We start from the raw sequence: 25454 nt of genomic DNA, 5'->3' as shown, positions 1-25454 counted from the left end.
CTAACAGCTGTCGCCTGGAAAGCTCCTAAAAACCAACAAGAAAAGACAGGCAGCCCGGTGGAAACATTACGAGACGGCCGAGTGTGCACACGCAGGCAAGCCTCCAAGGGGCCGATCATGAAACAGAAAGCTGTTCCGCAGCCCAAGGACTACAAACCACAAAGATGAAGCCTTGGTCTTACCTACAGGGTTGGCAGAGGCGAGCCCACAGGGCACCGGGCACGGCTGGAAAGGGAGAGGGGAAGCGGGCACTTCCCCTCCCCCTGGGGGCGGCTGGCCAATTGGTCCGCCCTGTGCGTCCATGTTGGCAAAAGGCATGCCCGTCTTTGGCCTGGCGGCCTCTCTTCTAGGAACTGATTCGAAGGCAGCCCTCAGACCTCCACACATGCGTCTGCAGGAATGTGCCACAGAGGGACACAGCCCGCCCCTGGGGGATGGGCTCCTTCCTTAGCTCCACATCAGTTTCCTTCAGGGCCCCCAAAGCACCACAGCCCCCCCCCCCAGCACTTCCCCCTGCCCAGGCTAGTCCCACTAAAATCATCCCTTTTCGTCCCTGTAGGAAGAAGTTGCTGGTTTGGGTCTTCTAGATGGACAAAGAACCAACCCAGAGCTAGGACCCCAGAGTGGTCTGGGTTGGGGGCCAAGGAGGCCACCGGGGCCATCCCTGTACCCCCTGAGATCTGAGTAAGCATGCAGCACAGGCCGAGGGTAAACATCTCTGCACTGTTGGGGACAGAGAACTGGAAGGTCGTCCAAGGTCACAGGGTGGCGTGTGCAGCGGGGCTGTGTCTAGGAGGTGGGGGGAGGTAGTGGAGAACAGGTCTCAGGTCTGTCCCGACCAGGTTCCAACCAGCTGTGGGGTGGGTCTCCACGCCATCCTCTGCAGAGCGGGCAGAAGCCCAGGCTCGGCCCACAGTCCTCGGGTGCCCTTCTCCGGACGCACACCGGAGCCTCTAGGACCCTCGAAGACTCCGTTCCCGGCGCCTGTTGGGCGCGGTGGCTGCCGCAGCCTAGGGCAGGGGGAGTCACCTGTCCCTGCTCCAGGGTGAGGCTCGGCGGGGGCAGGGCCGCAGGGTGCAGAGCGAGGACCGAGGCGGCGGCGGGGCCCGCGCGGCCACCGCGAGCTCCGAGCAAACTTGGGGAGCCGGGCCCGCGCAGCGCGGCCGCGCGAGAGTCAACGGGGGTCTCCAGGGGCACCCCGCGACAGCGCGACAGACAGGCCCCGAGCCCCCGCGGCGCGGAGCCGCCCACCTGTACGATCGCCCGGGCCGCGCGCGCCCCCGGCCCGGCTCCGCACGGCAGCGCGCTGCCCGCCCCGCGCCCCCCGGCCGCCCGCCCGCCGAGGCAGGTGGCGCGCTCTCGCGAGCGGGGGTCCGGCCGGGCCGCGCGCCGCCCCCGGAACTCGGCCGTGCCATTCCCATGATGCCCAGCCAGCGGGCACGGCTTCCGGAGCGCGGCCGCCGCCGCCGGTAGGTAGCGGGGAGGGGGCGGCCGCAGGGGGGGTCGCCCCGCCCCGCCGGCCCCGCCCCCGGCGCTTCCCACGGCGGCGAGGGGCGGGGCGCGAGGGCGGGGCCAGGCAGCCGGCCGGCCGTCCCCGCCGCCCGGCCGCAGCCGCCGCCTCCCCGGGACGCGGGCGCGGGCCGCCGCCGAGGTGAGCGGGCGGCGGGGCAGGCCGGGCGGCGGCGTGCAGGCCGCGGGGGCCGGGCGCGCGGCGGCCGGAGGGCGACCCGCCGGGCGGGGTCGCGGCTGCCCGCGGCCTCCAGCCCCGGCGTTCCTCGAAAGCCGGCGGGGCCGGGCGAGCGGGGCGGCGCCCAGGTGCGGCGCAGGTGAGGCCGGTGGAGCACCCGCTTCCGGCCGGGCCTGGCGGCCGCTGCCCACAAGAAAACGAGGGCCCGGCGCGCCCTGCGGAGCTTCCGGGAGGGTCACGGGCCTGCCAGGCCAGGCCCCCGGCCGCCGATGGACCACTGCGGGCCGGGCCCCGCGCAGAGGCCTGTCCAGCCGGGACCCAGCTGAGGACAGGGTGCTGCTGCCAGCGGTGGGACCCCTAGGACAGTGTCAGTGGTGGACAGGGTGAAAGGGCAGGGCAGGGTCAGCCATGGGGGTCCCGCCTGGCCCACATTCCACCGCCGCATCTGGCGGTGACCCCTGCCGAGTAAATCTCCCCTGCCCCCAAGCCCAGCCCGAGACTCCCTCTCCCTCCTGCAGGACTGGCCCCTCCTGGGATCCCGGTCAGGCGGTAGGTAGCTGGTGTTCGGGCTTCCTTCCGGTGCAGGCAGCTGCAATGCTAGGTGGGACAGTCAAGCCAGTATCTATCACCTGAGATGCCAGGTACCGCACCCAAGACTCCAGAGCACCCGCGCTAGGTTGGACCACCTTCCGCCTCTTACCATCCTCACCATGTGCTCGGTTGGACCACCTTCCGCCTCTTACCATCCTCACCATGTGCTCGGAGGGCAGAAAGAGGGACTTCCGGAATGATGCAATGGTTGTAGCTGGCCGTTTGTAACTCCTATCTGTGTCCTCCTCGGATTTTGCCTCTTCAGCCTTGACCGAGGTCTTTTGACTACGCGGGAGGCCCAGCGAGCCACCACCCTGAGTGTTGAAAGTGGCGACAGGAGCGTTTGTCCTCAGGAACACACACACACACCCCAGAACAGCCTCCCTACGTTGCCCTACAGCTGGTCCCGACGCCTGGGGACCCTGGGGCGCCAAGAGAGGACTGGGCGCCAGCTGCTTTTTCCAGAAACCGAACACCAGGCCTTCCCTCTGAAGGGCTTACAGGTGGACACCAGCGTCCTTCCTTTGGGTACCACCGCCACGTGCATGAGCCAGAAACTCCTCCTAGCTGGGCCACCTGGTAAAAATCGCGGTGGCATATCTGTTTCAAAGGTGGGCAGCTGTTGGCCCCTCAGCCGTCAGACTGCCAGACTCCGGCGGCTTGGGTGTGGCTGTGATACAGGTATGTCAGTCACCAGCAGGGTCACCCAGGGTGCACCGGGCAGTGGAGCTTACAGACTAATGTGGCTGGGAAGAAGCTCCTGGTGACCAAGTTCTGGAAACAAAAAGCAGCTGGCCAGTGAGTCCATCCAGGTAGCAGCTGACTAGTATTAGAGTCCGGTAAGGGTGGCAGGGACCCAGCAGTGTCTGGTCTCTTGTCGCTGGGCCACTAGGAGCTGGGAGTCGATGGCACCTAACCGCAGGACCACCAGCCACTGCACAGAGGTTCCAGGCCCAGGCTCCGCACACATCTGTGATCGGAGGCTTATCTGCTCCCACAAAGAGGGACAGTCTCTGAAACCCACCAGTCAGCTCTCCCCTGTCCTATTGGGTCGAGAGGCATCAGCAGCAGTGAGTTTGCAGTTTGGGGGTTTGGTTCTGTGGAGGTGGTCTGACAGGGCCCACACAGCCAGCAGGTGGGCATGGCCCCTATGCCACTGAGAGCCCTGCCTCCCCCCCTCCCCAGGCTCATGGGCATTTGTGGGTGCCGGCTGCTGTGGGAATGGTAGTAAGTGCACTGTGATGGAATATGCTTGTGCTGGGGGGAACCCTTCCAAACCTTGGCGTGGGGTGAGGGGGGGGCGGCATAGGTTAGTGGTGTTCTCGTCACCCAACAATCGTTTCCAGAGCTGAGCTCTCCCTTGAAATCGAAGGCGCCCTCCCCACCACCATGCCGCAGCCAAGCCGCGTGCTGCTGCCCAGATGCCACCATGCAGGGAGCCATGCTCTAGGTCGGCTGTCTGACCACTGTCCTTTCCTCTCCCCGCAGGACCTGACGGGGCAGGGGACGCTGAGACCCACCTCCCCGCCTGCGAGGATGTTCCTCATGAATGGGCCACCTGTGGCCACTCTGCAGTCGAAATGGGAGGCCTTCGGGCCCTCAGGGGGCTTTAGGTTTCCCGGGTGCTTCTCAGAGCCCACCGAGAGTGCTGCGAGGACGGCGGTCAACACCAAGGTGCAGCTGGTCATCGGCAGGCTGCGGAGCGACGCGTCCACCCTGGGCATGAGCCATGAGCATGCCGCACGCAGAGGCCACCGTGGGGACCCATGCCGGGGTGCCAGGCCGGCTGCCAACCCCGCCACACCCAGGGGACAGCCTGTGTTCTCCACCTGCGTGCTGGCTGCTGGCCTCAACCCTCCGGGGGAGGCAGCAGGGGCCGCCTCAGACCCCCTGGCGCTGGATTCAGACAGCGACGATTCCGTGGACCGGGGCATCGAGGAAGCAATCCAGGAGTACCTGAAGGCCAAGAGCATCAGCCACCAGCCCGTGCCCGGCAGCACCCTGCCTCCCAGGGCTCCAGAGGGGGGCAGTCGATGCAAGCCGGAACCGCCCCCCAACAGCGCCATGACTCCTCTGTGCCCTGCCAAGCCCAGAGGGGGCACCGTGGCAGCTGGTGGTGGTCCTCGCCGTGGCGACCCCCGGGGCCCCGCCTCGCCCGGGAGCGTGAGTAGTGAGGACTCCTTTGAGCAGAGCATCCGGGCAGAGATCGAGCAGTTCCTGAGCGAGAAGAGGCAGCTGAGGACCCAAAAGGCCCATGTGCCTGCCGACAGGAAGCCCGAGCCCGGCGGCCTGGCGGCCCGGCTGGTGTCTCCATCCAGCACAGAGCCGGCCACCAGGGTGCAGCACCAGGACGACCCCGGAGCTGGCAAGGAGTTCCTCTTCCGAAAACAGAAGGCTGCAGGACAGCCCCGAGGCCCCAGGACCAAGGAGCCTGAAGCCCCCAGCAACGTTAGAGTGGCAGCCCCCCGGCCAGCGGCCCTAGGACGCCCTCTGGACACAGCTCAGCACAAAGTAGGCACCCGGCGCGGCACAGGCACTGGGCGGAGGGGCAGGCGAGCCAAGAGCATGGCCCTGGTGCCCAGGGCCTTGGACTCCAGCAGCAGCGATGACGGCATCGAGACGGCCATCCAGCTCTACCAGCTGGAGAAGACACGCAGGGAGGTGGGCAGCGGGGACGTGCAGCACAGGGCCCCGCCCAGAGAAGAGAAGGTGCCCGGACCAGCAACCAGCAGCACCACCTGGAACGCCTCGCCTGAGCCCCTCCGGAGGAAGAAGAAGGTGTCCATCACCAAGACCACTGACCTCAGACCAGCTACCCCGGAATCCAGCCGGCCCACCCGGCCCTCAAAGGAAAGCACAGGTGGACCCCCACCAGGAGGCACAGCTACCAGGAGTGAGCTTACGGAACGGACCATGGGCCGGGCCGACACGTCCACAGAGCTCATGTGCGCCGAAGCCATTCTGGACATCTCCACGACAGTTCTGCCGGTGCCCGAGGAGACCAGCAACCGGGCCCTGCCCACCAGCAGACTCTTCCATGTCCCCCATGCACCCGCCCACTCGGATGGTGACAGCGGCTCGGTGGACAGTGATGACAGCATCGAGCAGGAGATCCGGACCTTCCTGGCACTGAAGGCCCAGTCAGGCAGCCTGCTGGCCCGGGCAGAGGGTCCCCCGCCACATACCTGGAGCCCTGGGCCCAATGGCCGGGCAAGGAGCCCCAGAGCCCTGCCCCCTACGGCACCGGTCACCTCACTGAACTGCAAAAGGAAATGTCGAGGGGGCAGCCGCACCCCAAAGTCCTCAGCCCCAAGGAAGAGTAAGGAGGGTGTCCAGGATGCTGACCACAGCCAAGGGCACATGCCCGGCCAGGGGAGGGCTGGTGAGGCCCCAGCCAGGGAGGAGGCTGAGGCCAGCAGCCCACCCCTCCTGTCCAAGGCAGCCGGGCATGCCGACGAGCTGGTAGCCCCAGAGGGGAGAGAGGGGCTGCCATCCGACCCCGGCAAGGTGGACGAGGCCAGGGGCGCGGCTCCGAAGAGGGGCTCAGGTGACGACAAGAGCAGCTCGCTGGACAGCGACGAGGACCTAGACACAGCCATCAAGGACCTGCTGAGGTCCAAGCGGAAGTTCAAGAGGAGGAACAGGGAGCCCTGCGGCCCTGCGAGCAGAAAGAGGGTCCGCTTCAGCACTGCAGAGACACAGAGTCCGGAGATGCTGGGCAATGGCCGGCGAGATTGGAGGGACCGGAGCCCCGGTGCGCTGAGGAGCTGCCTCGCCAAATCCAAGAGGGATGGTGGAGAGGGCACGGTGGTGGCGGCTAGGAGGCCTGGGGCCAGCAGTGGGGACACGCCGAGGAAAAAGTCCCCGGGGGTCGGGCTGTGTTGCGATGGCACAGAAGCCCCCCATCCTGCGGCAGCCACCCCCCTGTCAGACGACAGCAGCTCCGTAGACAGCGATGACAGCATCGAGCAGGAGATTCGAAAGTTTCTGGCCGAGAAGGCCAAGGAGTCCGTGGGCTGTGCCAACAGCCAAGGTGGTCCCCTCCCTCTGCAGGCAGGAGGTCTTCCGGGACCAGGGACGCTGGGCAGAAGGGAGCCGGTGCCCAGCCTGTGCACATGGAGCCAGAAACCCCAGGCAGCCTCCCAGCCAACTGAGGGGCCTAGGAGCACCGAGCGGGCCACCGGGATGCCCAACGCGGCCAGGGTCTTCAGCCAGGTTGCCCCAGGCCTCCCTGCTACCCTGGACCCAAGTGAGCAAGTGCTGCCCAGGGCCTCCCCAGGGGCTTTCTCTGCCAAAGGGGGCTCTGCAACCAGGAGGCATACCCACGGCAGCAGAGAACTGAGTCCGAGAGGGGCTGAGCCTGCCGCCACCACAGAAAGCACCCTGGGGCAGCTGCCCGCCAGTGCCAAGGCCGGTGTGGAGGCCCAGAGTGCCAGCACCTTCCCAGGGAGCCACCTGAGCCCCTGGCCCGAGAGGGAGGGCCAGGGCGGGCTCCGGAGCACATGGGCGCTGGCCCCAGACGTGACATGGAAGGGAGTCCTGGGGGCCGAGCAGGATGGCAGCACGGGGGGCCTGGCCAAGTGCCCACCTGGCCTGCCCTTCTCGGGGTTCGCCCCCCTGCTGTCCACGCAGCTGTTCCATTTTGGCAAGAGTGTTTCATGGGGGGGCATGCAGGCCAGCCTCTTCAGCTCCCCGCTGGGCCTGCCGCTGCAGGGACCCTCCTTCTCGGCCTTCCGCCAGGCCCCGCTGGCCCCCGGCCCCGGGTTCGGGAGCTCCCACCTGCTGGCCAAGAAGGAGGCCTGTCAGTGGCCAAACCGGAAGCCCCCAGCAGGCCTGGGGCTGCCTGACCGGAGGACCCCGGGGTCAGAAGAGAACACTGTCGACCTGAGACACAGGCACAGGGGCATCGATGGGGATGATGAGGACCAGCAGGCCCTGGGCAGCGATGCCAGCGAGTTCAGCGACACCTCCATGGAGGACGGTGGCAGTGGGGTGCCCGGCCGTGTCCTCCAGCTGTGAGTGCACGCTGGATCGCACAGCAGCAAGCAGCGTCTCCAGTGGCCGAGCCTGGACAGCAGCGGGCATGGGCTGTGGGTCTCCGCCCCTGCGGCTCCCGGGAGGGAGAGCCATCACAGGCCGAGGTTTTGTGTAACAGGTGTGTGCTGGCAGGGAGGGAGGGGGTTATAGCTTTTTGTAAGTTATTCAAAGTGCCGTGCAAGGGTGCCCTACACACGCGCACACACACACACCGAAGTCACACCTGTCTCAGACCAGCCACACACATGCCCCACCCCCGACATCACACACCTCAGACCAGCACACGCGGGCACTCCCAGCACTGTCAGGTTTGGAGCTGGAGACTAGCTGGAGAAAAAGGTGTGCCCCGTGGCTCCAGCCTGGTGGGCTGCTACCGGGCCCCTCACAGGACAGCACTCCTGCAGAGGGCCCCTGTCCCCAGAGGCAGGAGCCATGAGCCCCAGGTGGGGAGCGTGTCTCAAAGCACAAAGGCTGTGGTTCTGTGTTGAGCCCTAAGCAGCTTTCTGCCCTCACGGTGTCCGTGGGCGTTGCCTGTGGCTGTTGATGCTCACAGCCAGCCTGTGAGTTTCACGATCCCTCCTCCTGATCCGGGCTCACGGGGGTGCTCTGAGCAGCCGCTCGACGCTGGCGGTGCTGCAAACCCAGCCCTGCTGACGAGCCCCCAGGCGCTCCTGCCCGCCAGGGACTGGAGCCAGTGATGCTCCCGCAGCAACTCTGGCACCTGAGGCATTGGGGGTCAGCTTCCTGGACAGCGCTCCATTGGTCGAAGGCCAAGACCCTTGGCTCCCTCATGGGGCAGGGGCAGGGTGAGGTAGTCAGACCGTTACTGCTTGCTTCTTGCTGGAGGCCCCCAAGGTGCCCTGGGCCATGCTGAAGAAAGGGGCCATGGCACTGGGGTGGTGGGGGCGAGTGACCGCAGGAATGTGCTTGCCCCCCAAACTCCCTCCACTCTGGGGCTGTAGCACCATGGAGATGGGTACCCTCCCTGCTGAATACTGTGGGCACTCTGGTACCCAAGGGACCCGCTCCTCGCCGTGCCCCCCAGGCTGCAGCCACGATCAGCATGGCCTGGCCCGCAGCCTCTGGTGACCGTTGCCACCTGGTGCCGGCCTGCCGGGTGTCTGGGTCATTCTTGTAACACACACCTTCACTCAAGTGCTTCCAGGACAAAGGTCCGCGCAGCCGCGCTGTCGGCTCCGAGGTTTTTACGGGGCACCTTGCAGACTCCACCACAAACCAGCCTGCTTTCATACGTCGGGTCTCTTCTTTTGATACCAATAAACCAAGCACCGGGCCGCCTCAGCTGGTGGGCTGTGTTCTCTGCCCCACTCCCCGTCACTCCCCAGGCCTGAGACCCTCACACCTCGATCCTCTGCCCACACCTCTGCACGTCCATGAGGGCCACTGCACAGCTGACCGTCGGTGTGAGTCACCGCACGGTGCTCTCTTTGCTGCTTCAGGTGGGCACCGCATCCCACCATAGGGGCATTCTGGCTCACGTCCTTCCTGGGGTGGCCTGCGACCTCAATGGCGGGCCCCTCCCTGCACCCCAGCCCAGCCTTGTGCTGCCTTTGGGGGTCCCGGCCTGGGGGCAGCAGGCTAGTGTCTGGGATGCCCTCCGAGCTCGGCGATGGCTTAGTAGCTTTGAGACCCAGATGGAAGGCTGTCCCCCTTGGCTGGTCCTTGTTTTCACAGGTGATGGGAATGTGTTTGACATTGGCCAGGGCCGGTCTCAGCGCAGAGCAGGTGGCTCCCTTGTTCCTGCTGGTGCCCTGCCCAGCAGGAACTACAAAGAGCCACGGGACAGGCGTGTGACCGTGGCTGCAGCCCCTGCTGGGCAGAACGGGCTAGCCGACATCCCCAGCTGCTTGGTGAGAGCAAGGTGTTGCGGCTAGCTCAAAAGTCAGAAACCTCCCCACGCCTGCCGCCTGGGGCTGGTGCGCATCCCAGCCACGCAGGGCCTGATGAAGAGATGTGCCCGGTGCGCCATCCTGGGGCCACGGTGTCTGCAGAAGGACCCCTCTCCTGGGAGAACAGGGGTCTTTGAGGATCCCCAGGGAGCGGCCTCATGCAGGCCGAGCCGGGACGCATTTGAGTTAGGCTCGTGTGTGGATGGGGATATTGAAAAAGTGACCTGGAGGAGGGAGGGCCATGGTACCACGTGGACACGTGATCAGGAGGGACCGTCCCTGGAGGACATGGTTGGTAGAGCAGAGGGCCCATGAGGAAAAGGAAGCCCTTGATAGGACGGGTGGGCATGGTGCTTACACACACAGGAAGGGGGGGCGGTGTTGGTTCTGGACTACGTGGGCCGACCTGACAGTGCCTAATGAAGGCAACTCCAAATGGTGGGGGGGCTCCCAGTGGTTGGTGTTCAGTGTCTCACCCAGTCTTACTAGGGGGTCAGGCCTACATTGATTTCATCAGCAGCCCCGACTGAACAGCTAGCTGTCAGCGTTTCTGAGGGCACGCTTGGGCTAGGGGCTCGGGCTTTAAGAACGTAAACAGGACAGAAGTATGATTCACATTTTATAAAGGGAAACCCAGCTCCTCTGAGCCCTCCCGTCAGGGTAACTCAAAGCCCCGCAAGGTCAGCAGTTCAAAACCACGAGTGGCTCCGTGTGAGAAAGACGCGGCTTTCTACTCCAGTCACGAGCTGCAGTCTGAGAAACCCACAGGAGCAGCTCTGCCCTGTCCTATGGGGTCACTGTCCATCAGAGTCAACTCGATGGCAGTGAGTCCCATCCCCTACCCGCCTCCCCGTACACCACACACAGGTGCATCTTCCCGTGTGGCTTTCCCAGGGGTCAGAACGTAGTCCATGGTGGGTTCTTGCCTGGCTTCCAGCATTCTGAGTGCTGGCCACAGGTCCCCCACTGCCTCAACGTTAATATATTTTATTTTGTATCAAAAACCCATAATTCTCAAAAAAAATTTTTTTAAGCCCTACTGCCAGCAAGTCTGCTCTGACCGGGTGGACCTGCCCCCTGGTGGGTTGTAAGGCTGTCGATCTTTCCAGGAACAGAAAGCCTCGTCTTGCTCCAGAGGAGCAGCGGGTGGTTTTGAACTCCTGGCCTTGCGGTCAGCAGTCTAGCGCATCAGCTGTTGTGGCACCATGAGCTACTGGGATCACAAGGTAATGGGACCCTGGAGAGGACGCCTGACTGACCAGTGACTGTCCCAGAGGGAGGAGTTGCTGATCATGAAGCCAATGAGCGTAGCCCACGGGCCGATCAGGCACAGGGTCTGCTGGTGGCCCCAAGGGGCGGCCACTAGACGTGCTGGGCCGTCTCAGCCTTGAATGCGTTTCTGAAGGCTGGTTTTGCCACTGGTTTAAGACACCCTTCCTGGGACTGGTCAGGCTGGAGGTGGCGTCCCAGGCACCTAGATGCCCCTGCTTTTGCCGGCGCAAACCAGAAACATTCCGCCTGCCTGGATCTGCACCAGTGGGCCCAGACCCCACAAGGCTTCAGTTTGGAAGTGGTTCCAAAGACAGCATTCCTGGCCCCTGGAGGTGCTGCACAATTCATACAAACGGGATGGTTGGGCCCCATCAGCAGGGTCAGACTCTGAGGCCTGACAACCCCACGGCTGGGTCTGCAGGGGTGGGGGAGCCGGAGCTAAGACCTGCCTCATGCCACCTAGAGCAGGACAGGGGCCCCGACCAGACCCAGAAACCAAGCCAAATGCCGTGAGCACCCCTGACTCAGCCCTGCTTCGAAAGACAGCAGAGGGCTGTCCCTAAGGGGGTCCTAGGAGGCTGCGGATCTTTACAGATGGACTCACCCTTGTCCCTCGGAGCAGCTGAAGGGTGCCGACCACTGACCTTCCCGTGCTCAGCCCAATACCATGCGCCACCAGGGCTGCGGCCCAGGCTGTTTGAAAGCCACCAGACAGAAGTGGAAAGCTCTCCAGGTCCCGGGCAGGAGACAAGAGAAACCAAGTGTTATTCGAATGGGTGGACTAAAACAAATTCATAGACACCCGTGTGTGTAAGAAAGAGCTTTATATGCAAGAGCAATTGAATATTAAGAAAACATCCCAGCCCAGTCCAGATCAAGTCCATAAATCTGATATAGCCTATATGTGTGATACCAGTCTATAAATTCCTCTTCAGACTCACACAGCACATGCAATGACACCAAATGCAGGAAGATCACAGGCCAGTGGGTGGGAGGTCTTGTGGATCCAGTGGCGGTGGCAGCATCTCAGTGCTGGTGTGGGTCTCCACATGGCTCCTCCAGCTCCAGTACTCTGGTTCCATCAGTATAGCTCCATGTGGCTTGTCAACAGGAATGTCGAGCAGAGAGTGTATCTGGCCTCCAATGAGCTATTTCTCTCCTTGGCACCTCCAAATGAGGTCAAGCTGTGACCTCACTGACAGGCTAGACTCCACCCTCCTTTCAATGATGTAACTGCCACACTCAGTCATCTTGGGAATGGGCCCTGATGTCACCACGATTTGGCTCCATCCTTCCCGCCTCCGCTGCATCTGGATGGGCACCGACCTCGTCACTGGAGTCGACTTCAGGGGATGTGATCACCGACAGCCCTTCTGAGCTCTGTACATCAGCAGGGCCTCTTCTGCTGGCCCCGCCTCATAGGCAGCCCCGTCGGAGCCTGGGCACCACCGAGACGGGACTTCCGATTCATCTGGTTCCCAGAGAAGCTCATGGCATCTGCCGAGCTGCCGTGGGCACATGTTGCAGCTGCCCAAAGTCTCTAAGTTCTGGGAAAGCTCACTTTTGCTGGTGGCTCTGCCATTTCTCAGACTCGGGATCCTGCTGGTGCTGTCAGGTCAGGTTGGAATGGTAACCACAAGGTGGTTGGTTCAAACCCACCAACTGCTCTGCAGGAGGGAGGAGGAGGCTGCCGCGGGCTCCCACAAAGAGGTACAGCCTCAGAAACACGGCGGGTTGCCATGAATCAGAATCTACTCAGAGACAGGGGGTTTCTTTCTGTCTCTCTTCCTTAGAGGCACCCTGGTGCCATAGTAGTTACGTGTGGGGCTGCAATTCCAAAGGTCAGCAGTTCGAAACCACCAACTGCTCCTCAGGAGAAAGATGAGGCTTTCTGCTCCCGTCCACAGTACCTGTCTCGGAAGCCCACAGGTGAGGGTCACTATGAAGTCGATGACAGGGACTGTGGCTTTTTTAGTTTTGTTTAGAAGCTAATAAGACATTCTTCTATGCCTTGGTGGTGTCGTGGATTATTGTTTTTTAAATCTTCCTATTTCTGTCAAGGTGAAAGGCAGAAGCCAAACTTCCTGGCGGTGCAGTGGGTTATGAGTTGGGCTACCAACCGCAAGGTCAGCGGTTTGAAACCACCAGGCACTTCTGGAGAGAAAGATGAGGCATTCTACCCCCATAAAGCGTATGGCCGTGTCTCTTAGACTCTCAAAGGGCCCTTTGGACTTGTATCCCGAAAGACGCACTCTGCTGGTCTGACCGTTCCTCTGGCTCTGCTCTGAATTCTGTCCCACACCTGAAATTTCTTGTGAGCGGGACAGGAACTGAGGAGTCATGAGGCCTGAAACTCTCCTCCCAGTAACATATACATTGGTGCCTGGTGACTCGGATCTGTGAAGCGGTCACACCCCTCACCCGCTGCCCATTGACGGACCCGCAGCACGGATCGGTTATTCCAGCGGCAGTCGTTCTCCAGAATCAGTGAGAGTCGCTCGCTGGCAGCAGCTCGGGGCAGACTCTGTGCTGAGCTCATGGAAGAAAGCTGCCTAACAGGCCACGTCCAAGAACACGTTCTCCGGTTCCTGGACCGAGCTCGGAGCACAAGAAGAGCAAGTCCGAGCTGCCCGTGGCCGGAGCTCCAAGTTGGCAGTCTGGTCCCAGGCTCCCGGTTACCTGTCCTGGGCCCCAGGACCTCTAGTGGTCGCTTCTTTTTCGGACCTTGTCCTTTTCATGCCCTTGTTCCCTTCCTCTTCCCACTGGAATCCGTGAGGGCCGCGCGAGTGGCCCCACACAGATGCTGCTCCCACCCCGCTCCCCCCAGATAGGGAGCAGAAGCGGTGCCATCCGGATAGCTCAGCTCCAGGGCCACGTTCAGCAGGAAGTCATTGCAGAAGAATGGTCTTCGCCCCTCAACTTCCAAAGGAATGTGGGTGGTGGCAGGCTTCCTCACACACCTCCCAGGCACCGAGGAAGGCGCCGGGCAGCTGGGACACGTGCCCTTTTCACCAGGAAAGACCGCTGGCAGAAAAGGCATGGTATTCAAGCCACCCCCACAGTGGCTGGGCAGACGATGCGGCATGAAGTCCGTCCATCCGGAGTGCTGGGATGTGCACACAGGAATGGAGGAGGGACTTTCTCCACGCAGGCCATGCAACGGACTTCCGGGCAGGCTGGGGAAGTGAAGCTTTGCCCCAGGATCTGCATGAAAGCCAGACAAGGAATTTCCAAGCCGGCTGGGGAAGCAGGCATCACCCGGCTCCTCTCCTCAGGCCAGTGAGGTCGGTGCCCATCCAGACGCCGCGGAGGCGGGAAGGATGGAGCCAAATCTTGGTGACATCAGGGCCCATTCCCAAGATGACTGAGTGTGGCAATTACATCATCTGTCAACTTGAAAGGGGGTGGAGTCTAGCCTGTCAGTGAGGTCACAGCTTGACCTCATTTGGAGGTGCCAAGGAGAGAAATAGCTCATTGGAGGCCAGATACACTCTGCTCGGCATTCCTGTTGACAAGCCACATGGAGCTACGCCGATGGAACCAGAGGGCCAGCCAGGACCCACAGAAGATGCCCAATCCCACCTCCTGAGAGCCAGCCCTGGGGTAGTTTGTTCTTCCGGGCCTTTTAGACTAGCTAAGGGCCCTTTGCACTTCTTTCCCGAAGTTTCCCCTACAATAAACTCACTCGCTGTTCAAACCTTCAAAAAAAGAAGACAGTCTCAGAAACCCACAGGGGCAATTCTGCCCTGTCCTGTAGTCTGTGAGTCAGACAGACTGGATGGGAGTTAAGTTTGAGGGGTTATTTTTCCCCTTTAAAGGCAGGAGGATGCTGAGCACCAGGTGTGGAGACCCCCGTCAGTTTTCCGGAGCAGGAGGGCTTGTGGCCTCAGTGCCCGGGGCAGCTGTGGCTGTCTTTTTACAACTTACTTTTCTTTTTCAATTAAGTGGATTTGTTTTCATTTCCTCCGAGACAATTTCCATTCCACCCCAGACATGAGGAACGAGGCCCGGCTGTTGACCTTGGCCTGTTCTCCGCACTAGGACGTTTGCCAGGATGCACCAGCCCTGTCCCCAGTCCAGACCGAGTGCCAACCCTCCCACACCAGCGATGGCCGTCAGAATGCGAGGTCCTCTCGGCGCGAGGCCTGAGCTGGGCACTCCTTGCTCTCCTGCAGGAGAGCCAACCCCCAGGAGGCCGCCCCATCCTGAGGGGAATGCCTGGGCACCCCCGCCTGCCTTTAGTTTGTCCTTCCTAAGTTCCTTTGAGGAGTAAATGTTTACTGGAGACTGAGCGTTTGCAAAGATCCAGCTGACAACATCACTGCGTGGTAACAGAATGACTGGGAGACGCCAGAACAGACGTGACCCTCAGGATCCTCCTAGGGCTGTGCTTCTTCTCCAGGGCGCACTGGGGAGGCGTCCTTACTAGACCGCCTCACCGCACGAGACATGTCCTGTCTTCCGCTGAAGGCAGCACCCACCCTCTCCTTCCTAAGTTTTTACTGAAATTGACAGACAAAAAGCTGAGGACAGAACTGCCCCACCCCCAGCAGGGAGTGAATTCTGCAGCAGGGGCTCCCTCTGGCCCTCGCCACCCAGGGGCCTTTGCGTCTGCAGGGGACCCAGCTACAGTCCTCCGGCCTGTCCCAGCCACAGCTACCCTCCACGCTGGCTGGGGTGCTGGCCAGGTCCCTTCCAGGGAGCTCGATGTCCCGGCAGGTGCTCTGAAACTCTGCAAGTGAAAACAGCCACCTGGGTCGCTGGCCCCTGGGCCGCCAGGCTGGGCCCCAGGGGGGACCCCAGCCCTGCTCCTCGCTCACGTGTTACAGCACGCAGTTAGCGTCTTTTCCATGCACAAGAGTGAGTCGGAAAGTATTGCTACTAAGGTGACAGGCCGCCCTGCCTGGGCATCATTCCCAAACAACAACACTTAAACATGAGCCTTGGAGCCTGGGGTGACTGCAGACCCGCTCTTGGCCTTCTCCCCAAACAGACACACACACCCTGCCTACAGGCCACGGTAGCAGGGCCCCTGTGGGGCTTCCCAGACTGGCACTCTTTATGGGAGCAGAGACGCCCACCTCTCCCACAGAACAGCCGGGGGTTTCGAACCACTGACCTCGCCGTTAGAAGCCCAATGCATAAGCACCAGCACATCACCAGGGGGCCTGAGGAAGGGTTCAGGATATGGACACGCCACCTTCCAGGCCCCGGGGGGTGGGCTGAGACACAGCAGCTCCCCGTGCCCACAGGTGTGGGTGTGTGGCCGTGCTCCCTGATGCCCCTGGAGCCGGCCCGAGAAATAAAAGCAGGCAGAAACCACAGCCCCCGTTTGCCCACTGCTCTATTGCAGAGAGGGAGACGTCAGGGTTCGGAAAGGAGATGCCTGGGTTTGGGAAGGAGATGCCTGGGTTCGGGGGGCCGAGGGCCAGCTCTCGGTGGGGCTTCTCCCTCAGCTGCAGATGGAGGGCTGGTTGGGGTTGTAGCTGGGGTGGAAGTCGAGACGGTCGAAAGGTGTGATGTTGTTATCCGGGCCCGTCACGAAGCTTTTGTCCATGGAGACGTTGAGGGTGCTGCTCCGGGACATCCCGAAGGTTGCCAGGTGCTGGGAGAACTTCCCCGAGGTGGGGTAATAAACCTTCTGCAAGAGAACCAGGGAGGCTTGGGTGGCCGGCAGGGGCTCACATGCATGCCACTGGACCCTGGGGCTTTGGTAAGGAGAAAGGCAAGTACATGCAACGATGTCCCAGGTGGCCCGTGCCCGCTGCCATCCTGCTGCCCTTAGGCTGCCCCTGATGCCACCCAACCCCGGGCCCAGTGGGAGGTTTTCAACGCTGCCTCATCCTGCACTGCCCTGTGGTCACAGGGTGTGTCTGCAGCTGACTTTCAGACGTGGGTCTTCAGAAAGGTGTGGCGGTCTGGGAGACCCAGCGGGACAGTTTGCTAGCCCCCTACCCTAGGGGTCAATGTGTGTGCGGCAGGATTGACGAAGCAGCAAGAGCCTGGGTCACAAGGGCCACTATCACCTTTCCTGACGCTGGAAGCACTTTGTTGGTGGAACTTGCTGATTCCTGGACTTCTCCCTGCCTGTGCCCCAAGGGATTTAGGGGGCTTGCCGCCACCGATGGGATGGCCCCTGCCTCCCCTACCGGTGCACACCCTGCCACTGTGGCTCCCCACGCCCACTCACCGGCATCTCGTGCACAGTGGGGGCTCGGCCCCCGTAGGCCTGGTTGCTGGTCCTGTACACAGACACAGGCTGCTGGGACCTGTCGGGGCAGAAACTTGCTGATTGGCCTTTGGCTTGCTGCATCCAGCTCCATCCAAAGACTCCAGGCCGTCCAGGGCTTGTTTGGAAATGGCCCCAGGTGAGGCAGGGATGCCAGTGCACATACCCACCCCCACCCACTTCTGCTCCCCACAGCCCTGCTCTACCCAGTGGTGGCCAAAGCCCCAGAGGGCATGGCTGTTCACCAAGGCATGTCCCAGTGAAGACAGGCAGGATCACAACTCTGGCCTGGCACGTGCCATTAGGAAATGAGGTGTCTACAATGGTGACCGGGTGGGTGAACAGAGGGGCCGTGGTGGCTCGGGCTGCTGAGCACAAGGTGGCGGCATGGGTCCACAGCCTTAGAAATCATGTAGACAACGTCGATGGAAAACGAGTCCTGGAGGCACAGAGTGGGCTGCTAGCCTCGAGGTCAGCAGTTCAAAACCACCAGGTGTTCTGCAGGAGAAAGACGAGGCTCTGTGTGCCCACGGGGGTTGGCAGTCCCAGGAATTCACGGGGCAGTTGTGCTCTGTTCTGCTGGATCACTATGGGTCAGAATTAACCCGATGGCAGGGGGTTTGGGCGCCCGAAGGCTTCTAACAGAAAGACCACAGGGTTGGAGGCCCCCAAGCCCACTACACAAGAAAGAAGAGGCAGTCTGGAAATTCTACAGGCCGATCTACTCTGTACACAGGTCACAGGTCTCCATCAGGCGGACGGAACCCACTGCAGGGGGGTTGGCTTTGGGGGTTTGTGCAACTGGACGAGGGAGATGGGTGGGAGGAGGGTCCAGTCAGCACAGGTCAGGCTGCTGATGGAGATGCTGCCAGGGTATGGGGTCTGCACCCAGGACAGAGTGCTAGGTGACTCGAGCAGCGGGGCCACTGGTCACCCCCAGCGCCCACTGGAGCCAGCGGCCTCTCCCTACGATGTCCGCCGGCCGAGGGTGGCCCGTCTGTCCTCACCTGTAGCCCCGAAACCAGCCCGGGTTGTTGAACCTGGCCGGCAGGTCGGCGCTCACGTGGTAACAGTCGCAGGTTTTCTCCGGGGGCGCCTCCGCCTTCTGCTCAGGGGGCCCCGCCATCGCCTGGGGGTCTTCCTGGGACATGTTGCTTCTGACCAGTGGAGGAAGAAAAGACCAGAAACTCGCTGGATTGCACAGCCGGCCGCGCAGGTCAGCGTGGCGTCCTGTTGCCAAGCGACGGCTTGGCCATCTGAAGGGGAGGGGCCTACTCTTCAAGGCACCGCGCCACCCTGCCGGGGCTCCCGGGCCAGCCGGGATCCAGAACCCCGCGCGGCCGGTCACTGAGCCACGTCCTGCGGAGACTCGGGCCGGGCCAGCGGCGGGATTTTCCCGACAGGCAGTGGAACCGGGAGCCCGCGGGCCGCGGTGAGGATGGAGCGGGCCCTGCGGTGTTTCCTTCTGCTGTGCGCAGGGCGACGAGCGGTCGGAACCGAGCCGCCTAACAGCCAGCATTCTCCAAGGCTGGGCACCAAGCCAAGACCGACGCCGGCTGTGTTCACCAGAGGAGCTTGCCCCGCTCTCTGCAGGAGGAACCCACAGGGGCAGGGCCACCCCGCGCCGTAGGGGCGGGTCGCTGTGAGTCAGAATTGACTCCTTGGCGCTGGGTTTCTGGTTTTGCCATTGGGGCGGGGTCATTGGATGGAACCCTGGTGCACTGTGGGATCCTGCACTGGGCTGCCAAACTGCATGGTGGTGAGTTTAACTCCAGGGGAGGCTCCCAGGGTGAGAGATGAGGCTGCCTGCTTCCATAAAAGATTGTCACACTCAGTGATGCTGACTCACAGTGACCCTCTAGGACAGGGTCACACTGCCCCAGTGGGTTCCCAAGACGGAAACTCTGGAGTAGAACGCCTTGTCTTTCTCCCCGCAGTGGCTGCTGGTTTCGAACTGCCGACCTTGCAGGTAGCAGCCCACCTTGTAACCTTCTACACCACCGGGCTCTTCCTGTAAAGACCTCCCAAATCCACAGGGGGGAGGGGGGGGGAGGGGGGAGTTCTGCCCTGTCCACAGAATCAGAATTGACTTGATGGCAATGAAAGTGGGTTCTTCTGGTGTTCACCAGATGCAAGTCTGGGGCGCCATGGGGGTAAACATTGGGGTACTGTGGTTGTGACATCATTTCATGTCAGCCTGATAGTACCTTCTTGTGGGTGTGGCCTTCTCATAAGGAGTGCCCTGGAACCCCCCCCCCACACACACACACACACTCTGCCTTTACCTTCCTGCTGAGGAGCCAGGCTGAGACCACCGTATGATGCTTCCACCTCCATTGGATCCTCAAGACTTTGCACCTACCAGCCTGTGATCTCCCTGCATTGTGCATCATTGCATGTGGCTGCGTGAGTCCGAAGAGGGACTTAGGGGCTAATATGGGACCATGGACTTGAGTTGCACTGGGCTGAGCTGTTGTTTTGATGCACGATTGCTTCTTTATATGAAGCGCTTTCTTATACACAGATGATTGTCGCTGGATTTGTTTCTCTAGTCAACCCACTAGAACACAGCTGCTAACCACAAGGTGGTCAGTTCAAGCCCACCTGCACCTCCAAGGGAGAAAGCTGAGGCTGTGTGCTGAGGTGAAGGTTTACCGCCTCGGAAGCCCTATGCAGGGCTGCTATGTATGCTTAGGACTTCACAGATGGCAGTCGGTCTTGGTATTCCTAGACCCGGGAACTTCGTGGCCCCAACCCTCAGTTCTCTAAATTTAAATTCGGGCCGTGGCTGACTCTCAGGAATCGGGGAGCAAAGGGTGACAGTGACTGGAGGACAGGTCGCCTGGGAGGGGGTGAGAGGTCCCCATGGCCCAGTAGTTTTTCTTCGACTGGAGTTCAGAGTCCTGGGGCCGGGCTAGCACTTCTTTAGCCAGGGGCTGGGGTTGGCGCGGGAGGGGCCGCTCTCCCAGCCTTTCCCGGGAAAATGGGGTGGTGGGAGGACCCACTGCGGTCCAGATCCCGCCCTGGCCACCAGCTTCCAGCTTGGGGACTCTAACGCCCCTGACCTAGCCCCTATCCCGCCCCAAACCCTAACTATGCCACGCCCCCTGACCTCCCCGAACGCCGGTGGTCCACGCAACCCACCTCCCAACCCTCGGTCGTGGCCACGCTTCTTCGCGGTTCCCTCCCGGGGCATGGACCCCTCCCGCGGTCCCCACCCGGCCACAAAACCACACCCCCTGCCTGGGTCCCTGATCCCAGATTCCAACCCCACTTCCAGGCCGTGCCCGAGGCCCCAGTCTCTGACCCCGTCCTGGACCTGGGTTTCGTCCCATGGTCCCCTCCCTTCGTGACTCTCCCCGCGACCCTCGGAGTATAACCTCCGGCTTCAGACTGCGCCTGCTCTCGGGCACTACGAGGCTCTCAGCCGGCGGGCACCAGGACCCAGGAGCGGCGGCGGGAGACGCGCAGCGCACCTCCTGGCCTGCAGGGGGCGGTGCGGCCCGCGCGGCTGCGGAGGACGGAGGAAGCCGCTCGCCGGAAGTTTGGGGTAGCCCACCGGAAGTCCGGTCTGCCAACCGGGCCCCGCGTCCCCTAGCGCCATGGCGTCCGTCCGGGTCCTGCTTTCCCGGCTGCGCGACGCGGGTAAGCGAGCGCAGGCCCGCCATCCCTGGGACCCGACCTGGGCCCCTGGGTGGAGGCACGGGGTCTTGTGCGCGCGGCGGGCACCAATCTCCAGGCCTTGCTCCGGGCCGGGCGGAGAAGCTTGACGGTCACGCAGCCCGGGCTCGCGGTGGGGGCTGGGGTCGTGTGCGCCCGACCGGAGCTCCGGGGCGCTGCTGCGGAGAAGGGGTGGCGGGTGACTCTGCCAGGCAGTGCGAGGACGACCAGCTGGCGTTTGTAGGGAGCACGGGACCCCTGCCCGGCAGCTCTTCCCAGCCTGTTCCTCCGCAGGTCCCTGGCCCCTTCCGCTCTGGTTGGATGTGTTCCAGAAGGCGACCCCAGGGGCGTGTCGGCCGAGCCGCAGGACCTTAGCGAGCGCCCCAGCCCCCGCTGCCAGCGAGCCCGAGGACTCCGGTAACGCTGGGCTCAGCCTACGGAGGGGTGGTGGGCTGGGTGAGCCGGGCCCTCTGCCCCAGGAGTACCCCCGCCCACACCCCAGGGGAACTCCGTGAAGGTGTTGGGTAGCCCTTCCCATCTCTATCCCTGGACAGACTGCTGCTTCTCAGCCTACCGGCTTAACCCACACTCTTAGAGCGTGTCCCTGGTCTGTCTGCTCTGGAGAGTCACAGCCTATGGGGCGTCTCTGCACTTACCCCTTGGGCTCTGAGTTGGGGCCCTCTCAAAGGCGGTGCCTTTTTAAGGGCCACCTGTCCAGGGTCCTAGTCTTTCTCCTCCCACTGTTGAGCTGTTGGCTGTGCTTCCCCTCTGGTCACTTGGAAAGCCTACCAACAGGGTACCCTCCTTCCAGAGTGGGAGAGCCCTGGGTGGGCAGTGGTCTGGTCAGGTTCACCCCCACCCAGCACCCGGGGGGAAGAAAGGCCAGGAGGGCTGTTTCTCTGATAGTGACACTGGTGGGGCAGTTCTCTGTCACTTTGAGTCTGCCTTTGAGTCGATTCCAACCATAGCAACCATCCAGGACGGTGGTTCTCAACTTGTGGGTCACAACCCCTTTGGGGGTCAAAAGACCCTTTCACAGGGGTCACCCAATTCATAACAGTTGCAAAATTATAGTGTTGAAGTAGCAACGAAAATGATTTTATGGTTGGAGGAGTCACCACAACATGAGCTGTATTAAAGGGTCGTGGCATGAGGAAGGTTGAGAACCTCTGCTCTAGGGCAAGGTAGTACTGCCCCCTTGGGTTTCTGAGACATAATTTGTTATGGATCTAGAAAGCCTCATCTTTCTCCTTTGGGGCGGCTGGTGGTTTTGAACTGGTAGCCTTGCAGGTAGCAGCCCAATGAGTAAGCACCATGACCCCAGGCCAGAGCATGCTCAAGCTCGGCCCCTCCCAGAGTCCTGCATCCGGCTGCCCAGTCTCTCTTTGTGGCCCCCATTCCAGCTGGGACAGTGGCCCGGAGCGTGCTGCCAGCGGGGCCCAGAGATGCACAGATGTAGCCAGGGGTGAGGCCATTCACTGTGCACCAGCTTCAGCCACCACCCTCAGCAGCAGGTTGCATCCACAACTAGTGACACACCCACGCCGTTTCCCCCCCCCACACACAAAGGAGGGCTGCCTTCCAGGGTTCCCACAGTCATTGATCTGCACAGGAGTCAAGGGCCACTTCTCTCTACGAGCGGCTGGGTTTGCCCTGCTGGCGGACAGCAGCAAGCTTTAACCAGTGCATCACCAGGGGCCCCTGCACCAGCCCCTCTCACTGCATCTAGCTGATTGTGACTCTGACCCCTCAGGTCTCACAGGGAGTCTTCTTGGGCATGGAAAGTCTCATCTAACTGCTGCCCCAATGCATAACCCACGATCTGACTGTGCCAGCCTCACCCGCCCACCCGGGGCCCTGAAACGACGAGGTCCAGAGGGTGTAGCGAGCATTGCGTGGCTAGGACCATCCTCAGTCTGTGGTGCCCACTATGGGCTTGTCTATCCAACCTGGCTCCTGTGTGTGCAGGGAGGCAGTGGGCCAGCCCCACACTGCAGTCCGTGTTGGGGGGTGAGCCCCACAGCACCCCTTTCTCTCACCCTCCCTAAGCAGACCTCAGAGACAGAGTTCTGAGTGAGCCCCTCAAGCACTCCGACTTCTTCAACGTCAAGGAATTGTTTTCCGTCAGAAGCCTCTTTGATGCGCGGGTGCACCTGGGCCACAAAGCTGGGTGCCGGCACAGGTATGGGGATGCCCAGCGGGGAACCCCAGGAGGGCCTGGACCCTCCTGCCTGGGGTTGTGGGACCTTTAAGCTCAACGAGAGCTCTGGGGTCCTGGGCTGGGCTCTGGTTCCTTGTGTGGACTCAGTCTATGAAGCTGACGGCCGGGTGGCTCAGAGCCAGAAGGGGGTTCCCCCGTACAGGCTTCCCAGGGTCACTGGAGGTGTGGGATCCATGCAGTGAACTGTGGTCATGGTCGGATGAAGGGCTGTGGCCAGCTGAGCAAGGGCGGAACTGTGGGCTCCGTTCACAGTGCTGAGATCAGGCAGGAAGGAGGGAGCAGTGAGGGCCAGGCCTGGTGGTCTCTGTGTCACCATCCCCCGTTGGGTTACCCCCACCCCCAGGTTCATGGAGCCGTACATCTTTGGGAACCGCCTGGGCCAGGACATCATTGACCTTGAGCAGACGGCTGCACATCTCCAGCGGGCCCTGAACTTCACAGCCCACATGGCCTATCGCCAAGGCATCATCCTGTTTGTCAGCCGGAACCGGCAGTTCTCGCACCTGATCGAGACCACAGCCCGAGACTGCGGCGAGTACGCCCACACGCGCTACTTCAAGGGCGGCCTGCTCACCAACGCGCCCCTGCTGCTGGGCCCCGGCGCCCGCCTGCCCGACCTCATCATCTTCCTGCACACGCTCAACAACGTCTTCGAGTCGCACGTGGCCTTAAGGGATGCGGCCAAGATGAACATCCCCACCGTGGCCGTGGTGGACACCAACTGTAACCCCTGCCTGGTCACCTACCCCGTGCCCGGCAACGACGACTCGCCCCCCGCCGTCCAGCTCTTCTGCAGGATCTTCCGGACCGTCATCCACCGGGCCAAGGAGAAAAGGAGGCAGGTGGAGGCCCTGTACCGCCTGCAAGCCCACCCCAGCACCCCTCCCAACCCAGGACCATAGCCCAGGACCAGCCACCCCTTCCCCAAGTGACCTGTCGAGCTCCCTGTAGTCCCAGGGGTGTGGGAGCCGGGGCTGGTGCCCCCTACTTTCCCATGTCAGACCCAAACAGACCCTGTGTTTATTGAAAAGGGTGGACTGGGCCAGAGTCGGGGTTCACAGCCTGTGCCCTGAAGAGGCCCCCAGTCTGGTCAGGGAGGGTATTCTATCGGCCAGTTTCCCCTTCACCGCGGGCCCCTGAAACCCTCAGCTCTCCTGCCTGCTGGTCCTCGGGGCTGTGTAGGACCCCCACCCGGCTCACATGTGGACTGGGACAAATAAAGGTGACAGCTGGGAACTGTTGGCTCGGAGTCCAGGGGTCCAGACTGTGCACCAGCCCCTGTGGCACCCACTCCTTCCCCTCCAGTGCCACTGGCAGAGCCGCTCCCCAGCTCTGGACTAGGCTGCTTAGAGGCCCAGCCACAGTGGCCTGGCTTCTGGGACTCCACCCTCAAATGGAAAGGCAGCCCTGCCCTGCCTTCAGTCACCCTACCCCTCCCCACCCCCAAGCGGCATGGCCTGGGGCAAATGGGCAGATGAGGGGATGCTGGGGAGAAGCCACCAGCACCACCTCCACAGATTCAAGCCGGAGTCAGGCGTACAGGAGAGGAGGCCACCTCTTGCTGGGGGAGTCTGAGGGTAGGGGAGCCCCGGGCCCTGTTGTCTCCAGTGTCTGTCTGCTCCCTGGGGACGGCCTGGTGTGCCCTGTGCTCCTTTTGACATCCCACCTCTTTGCAGGAGGTAATGCTGCCCCGTGATAGGCTCGCGGTGAGGTTGAGTAAGTGGTCAGGTCTCGCCAGATGTGTGAGGGAACTGGATACCCCAGAGCCTGTGGAGGAAACGGGTGGAGGGGTCATCAAAGCCCCCATCCTTTCCCCTGGGACCCAGACTGCACTGCAGCCCTGAAAACAGGTCCTTCCTGGAGCGGCTGCCCTAGTGCTGGCCGCTAGGGGGCAGTAGCCTCCTGCCAGAGGTGTCCCTGGGCTTCACAGACCTGGGACCAGGGCTCTGACCAGGCCACCCTGGCTGCCCCCTGCCTTGGCTCGCGGTCCAGCCGGAACAGGTGTGTGTGGAGCCCCTCGCTGTGCTTATAGTGGAAGGTGAGAGATGGAGTGTTTCAGGAGGGCAGTCAGCTGCGTCATTCCATGGTGGGCACGTCATCAGCATAACTGGGCACACTTGTTCCTGGCACAGCCCCTACTAGGAACAGAAGTCGCTAGAACTAAAGCGGGGAGGGGACGCTGCACAGTGCAGGAGACCTCACTGAGGTGATGTTGATGCGTGGCAGGTGACAGCAGGTACTGAGATGTCCTGAGAAGGTGCAGGGAGCTCGGGGGCAGGCCCAGGGCCAGCAGGGAAGTGGGTGAATGCGGCCCCACCCGCTCTCGGACAACGTCTCACATCTCAGCAGCTCACAGAAATAAGCACACTCTCCGTCTCAGGAGGTGGGCTGTGGTCTCAGCCAGGGCTGGGTATGCTCCCCTGGGAGCTGTCCCGCTGGGGGTCTTGGTTCCTCTTGATCAGGGGCCCTGAGCAGAATGAGCACTGAGGTACCCACACAAGGAGACACAACAGGTACCCTCCTTACTGCAGCTGAGCACATCTGCTCAGCTGGTCGTCAGAGCCCCCTTCTCCCAGATCCCACTCCTCCCTGTGCTGGCTGCAGCTCTTCATCTGGCAGGGGCTGGGCACTGGTGGTGACTGATGGCTCTCACCCTAGGCCACGTGGGACGAGGACGTGTGCTTGCAGCCCCATTATGTGTCAGGCTCCCTGGGGTCAGTCCTTCATGGCCTGGTGAGTGGAGGCACGGGGGGGACCTAGCATGGCTAGAGATTCTATAAACTCTCAGATCAATGGGATTGGGGGGAGGGGGTGTCCCTAGGTGGGAGTCCCTCCCAGATCTGGGGG

At 62.2% G+C, this 25454-nt stretch overlaps 3 protein-coding genes across 4 annotated transcripts; 2 read left to right on the top strand and 1 right to left on the bottom strand.

Moving 5' to 3' along the window:
• The first annotated feature begins 1810 nt into the window (after positions 1 to 1810).
• PPP1R26 (protein phosphatase 1 regulatory subunit 26) lies at positions 1811 to 8604 on the top strand. Its single transcript, XM_075559831.1, has 2 exons — positions 1811 to 2959; positions 3767 to 8604. Exon 2 carries the CDS (start codon positions 3815 to 3817, stop codon positions 7295 to 7297), a length of 3483 nt encoding a protein of 1160 aa, XP_075415946.1. The 5' UTR covers positions 1811 to 2959; positions 3767 to 3814; the 3' UTR covers positions 7298 to 8604.
• A 7226-nt stretch (positions 8605 to 15830) lies between these two features.
• On the bottom strand, positions 15831 to 18385 carry PIERCE1 (piercer of microtubule wall 1). Its single transcript, XM_075559830.1, has 3 exons — positions 17734 to 18385; positions 16688 to 16766; positions 15831 to 16138 (listed from the first exon to the last, which is right to left on the bottom strand). The coding sequence occupies exons 1-3, from the start codon at positions 18243 to 18245 to the stop codon at positions 15950 to 15952; spliced, it is 780 nt and encodes a 259-aa protein (XP_075415945.1). The 5' UTR covers positions 18246 to 18385; the 3' UTR covers positions 15831 to 15949.
• A 437-nt stretch (positions 18386 to 18822) lies between these two features.
• Positions 18823 to 23850, top strand: MRPS2 (mitochondrial ribosomal protein S2). 2 transcript variants are annotated; one of them, XM_075559827.1, is made up of 5 exons: positions 18823 to 19132; positions 20007 to 20371; positions 20681 to 20803; positions 22436 to 22568; positions 22951 to 23850. In XM_075559827.1, the coding sequence occupies exons 2-5, from the start codon at positions 20329 to 20331 to the stop codon at positions 23507 to 23509; spliced, it is 858 nt and encodes a 285-aa protein (XP_075415942.1). In that variant the 5' UTR covers positions 18823 to 19132; positions 20007 to 20328; the 3' UTR covers positions 23510 to 23850. The 2 variants fall into 2 exon arrangements, with proteins under 2 accessions (XP_075415942.1, XP_075415943.1); XM_075559828.1 differs by having other exon boundaries at positions 18827 to 19132; positions 22439 to 22568.
• Positions 23851 to 25454: the final 1604 nt, after the last annotated feature.

This window comes from Tenrec ecaudatus, chromosome 10, assembly GCF_050624435.1.
Source record: "Tenrec ecaudatus isolate mTenEca1 chromosome 10, mTenEca1.hap1, whole genome shotgun sequence".
In the NCBI taxonomy this organism is placed as follows: Eukaryota; Metazoa; Chordata; class Mammalia; order Afrosoricida; family Tenrecidae; genus Tenrec; species Tenrec ecaudatus.
Note: the sequence above shows the minus strand (reverse complement) of the source record. Positions and strands in the feature narration are given on the sequence as shown.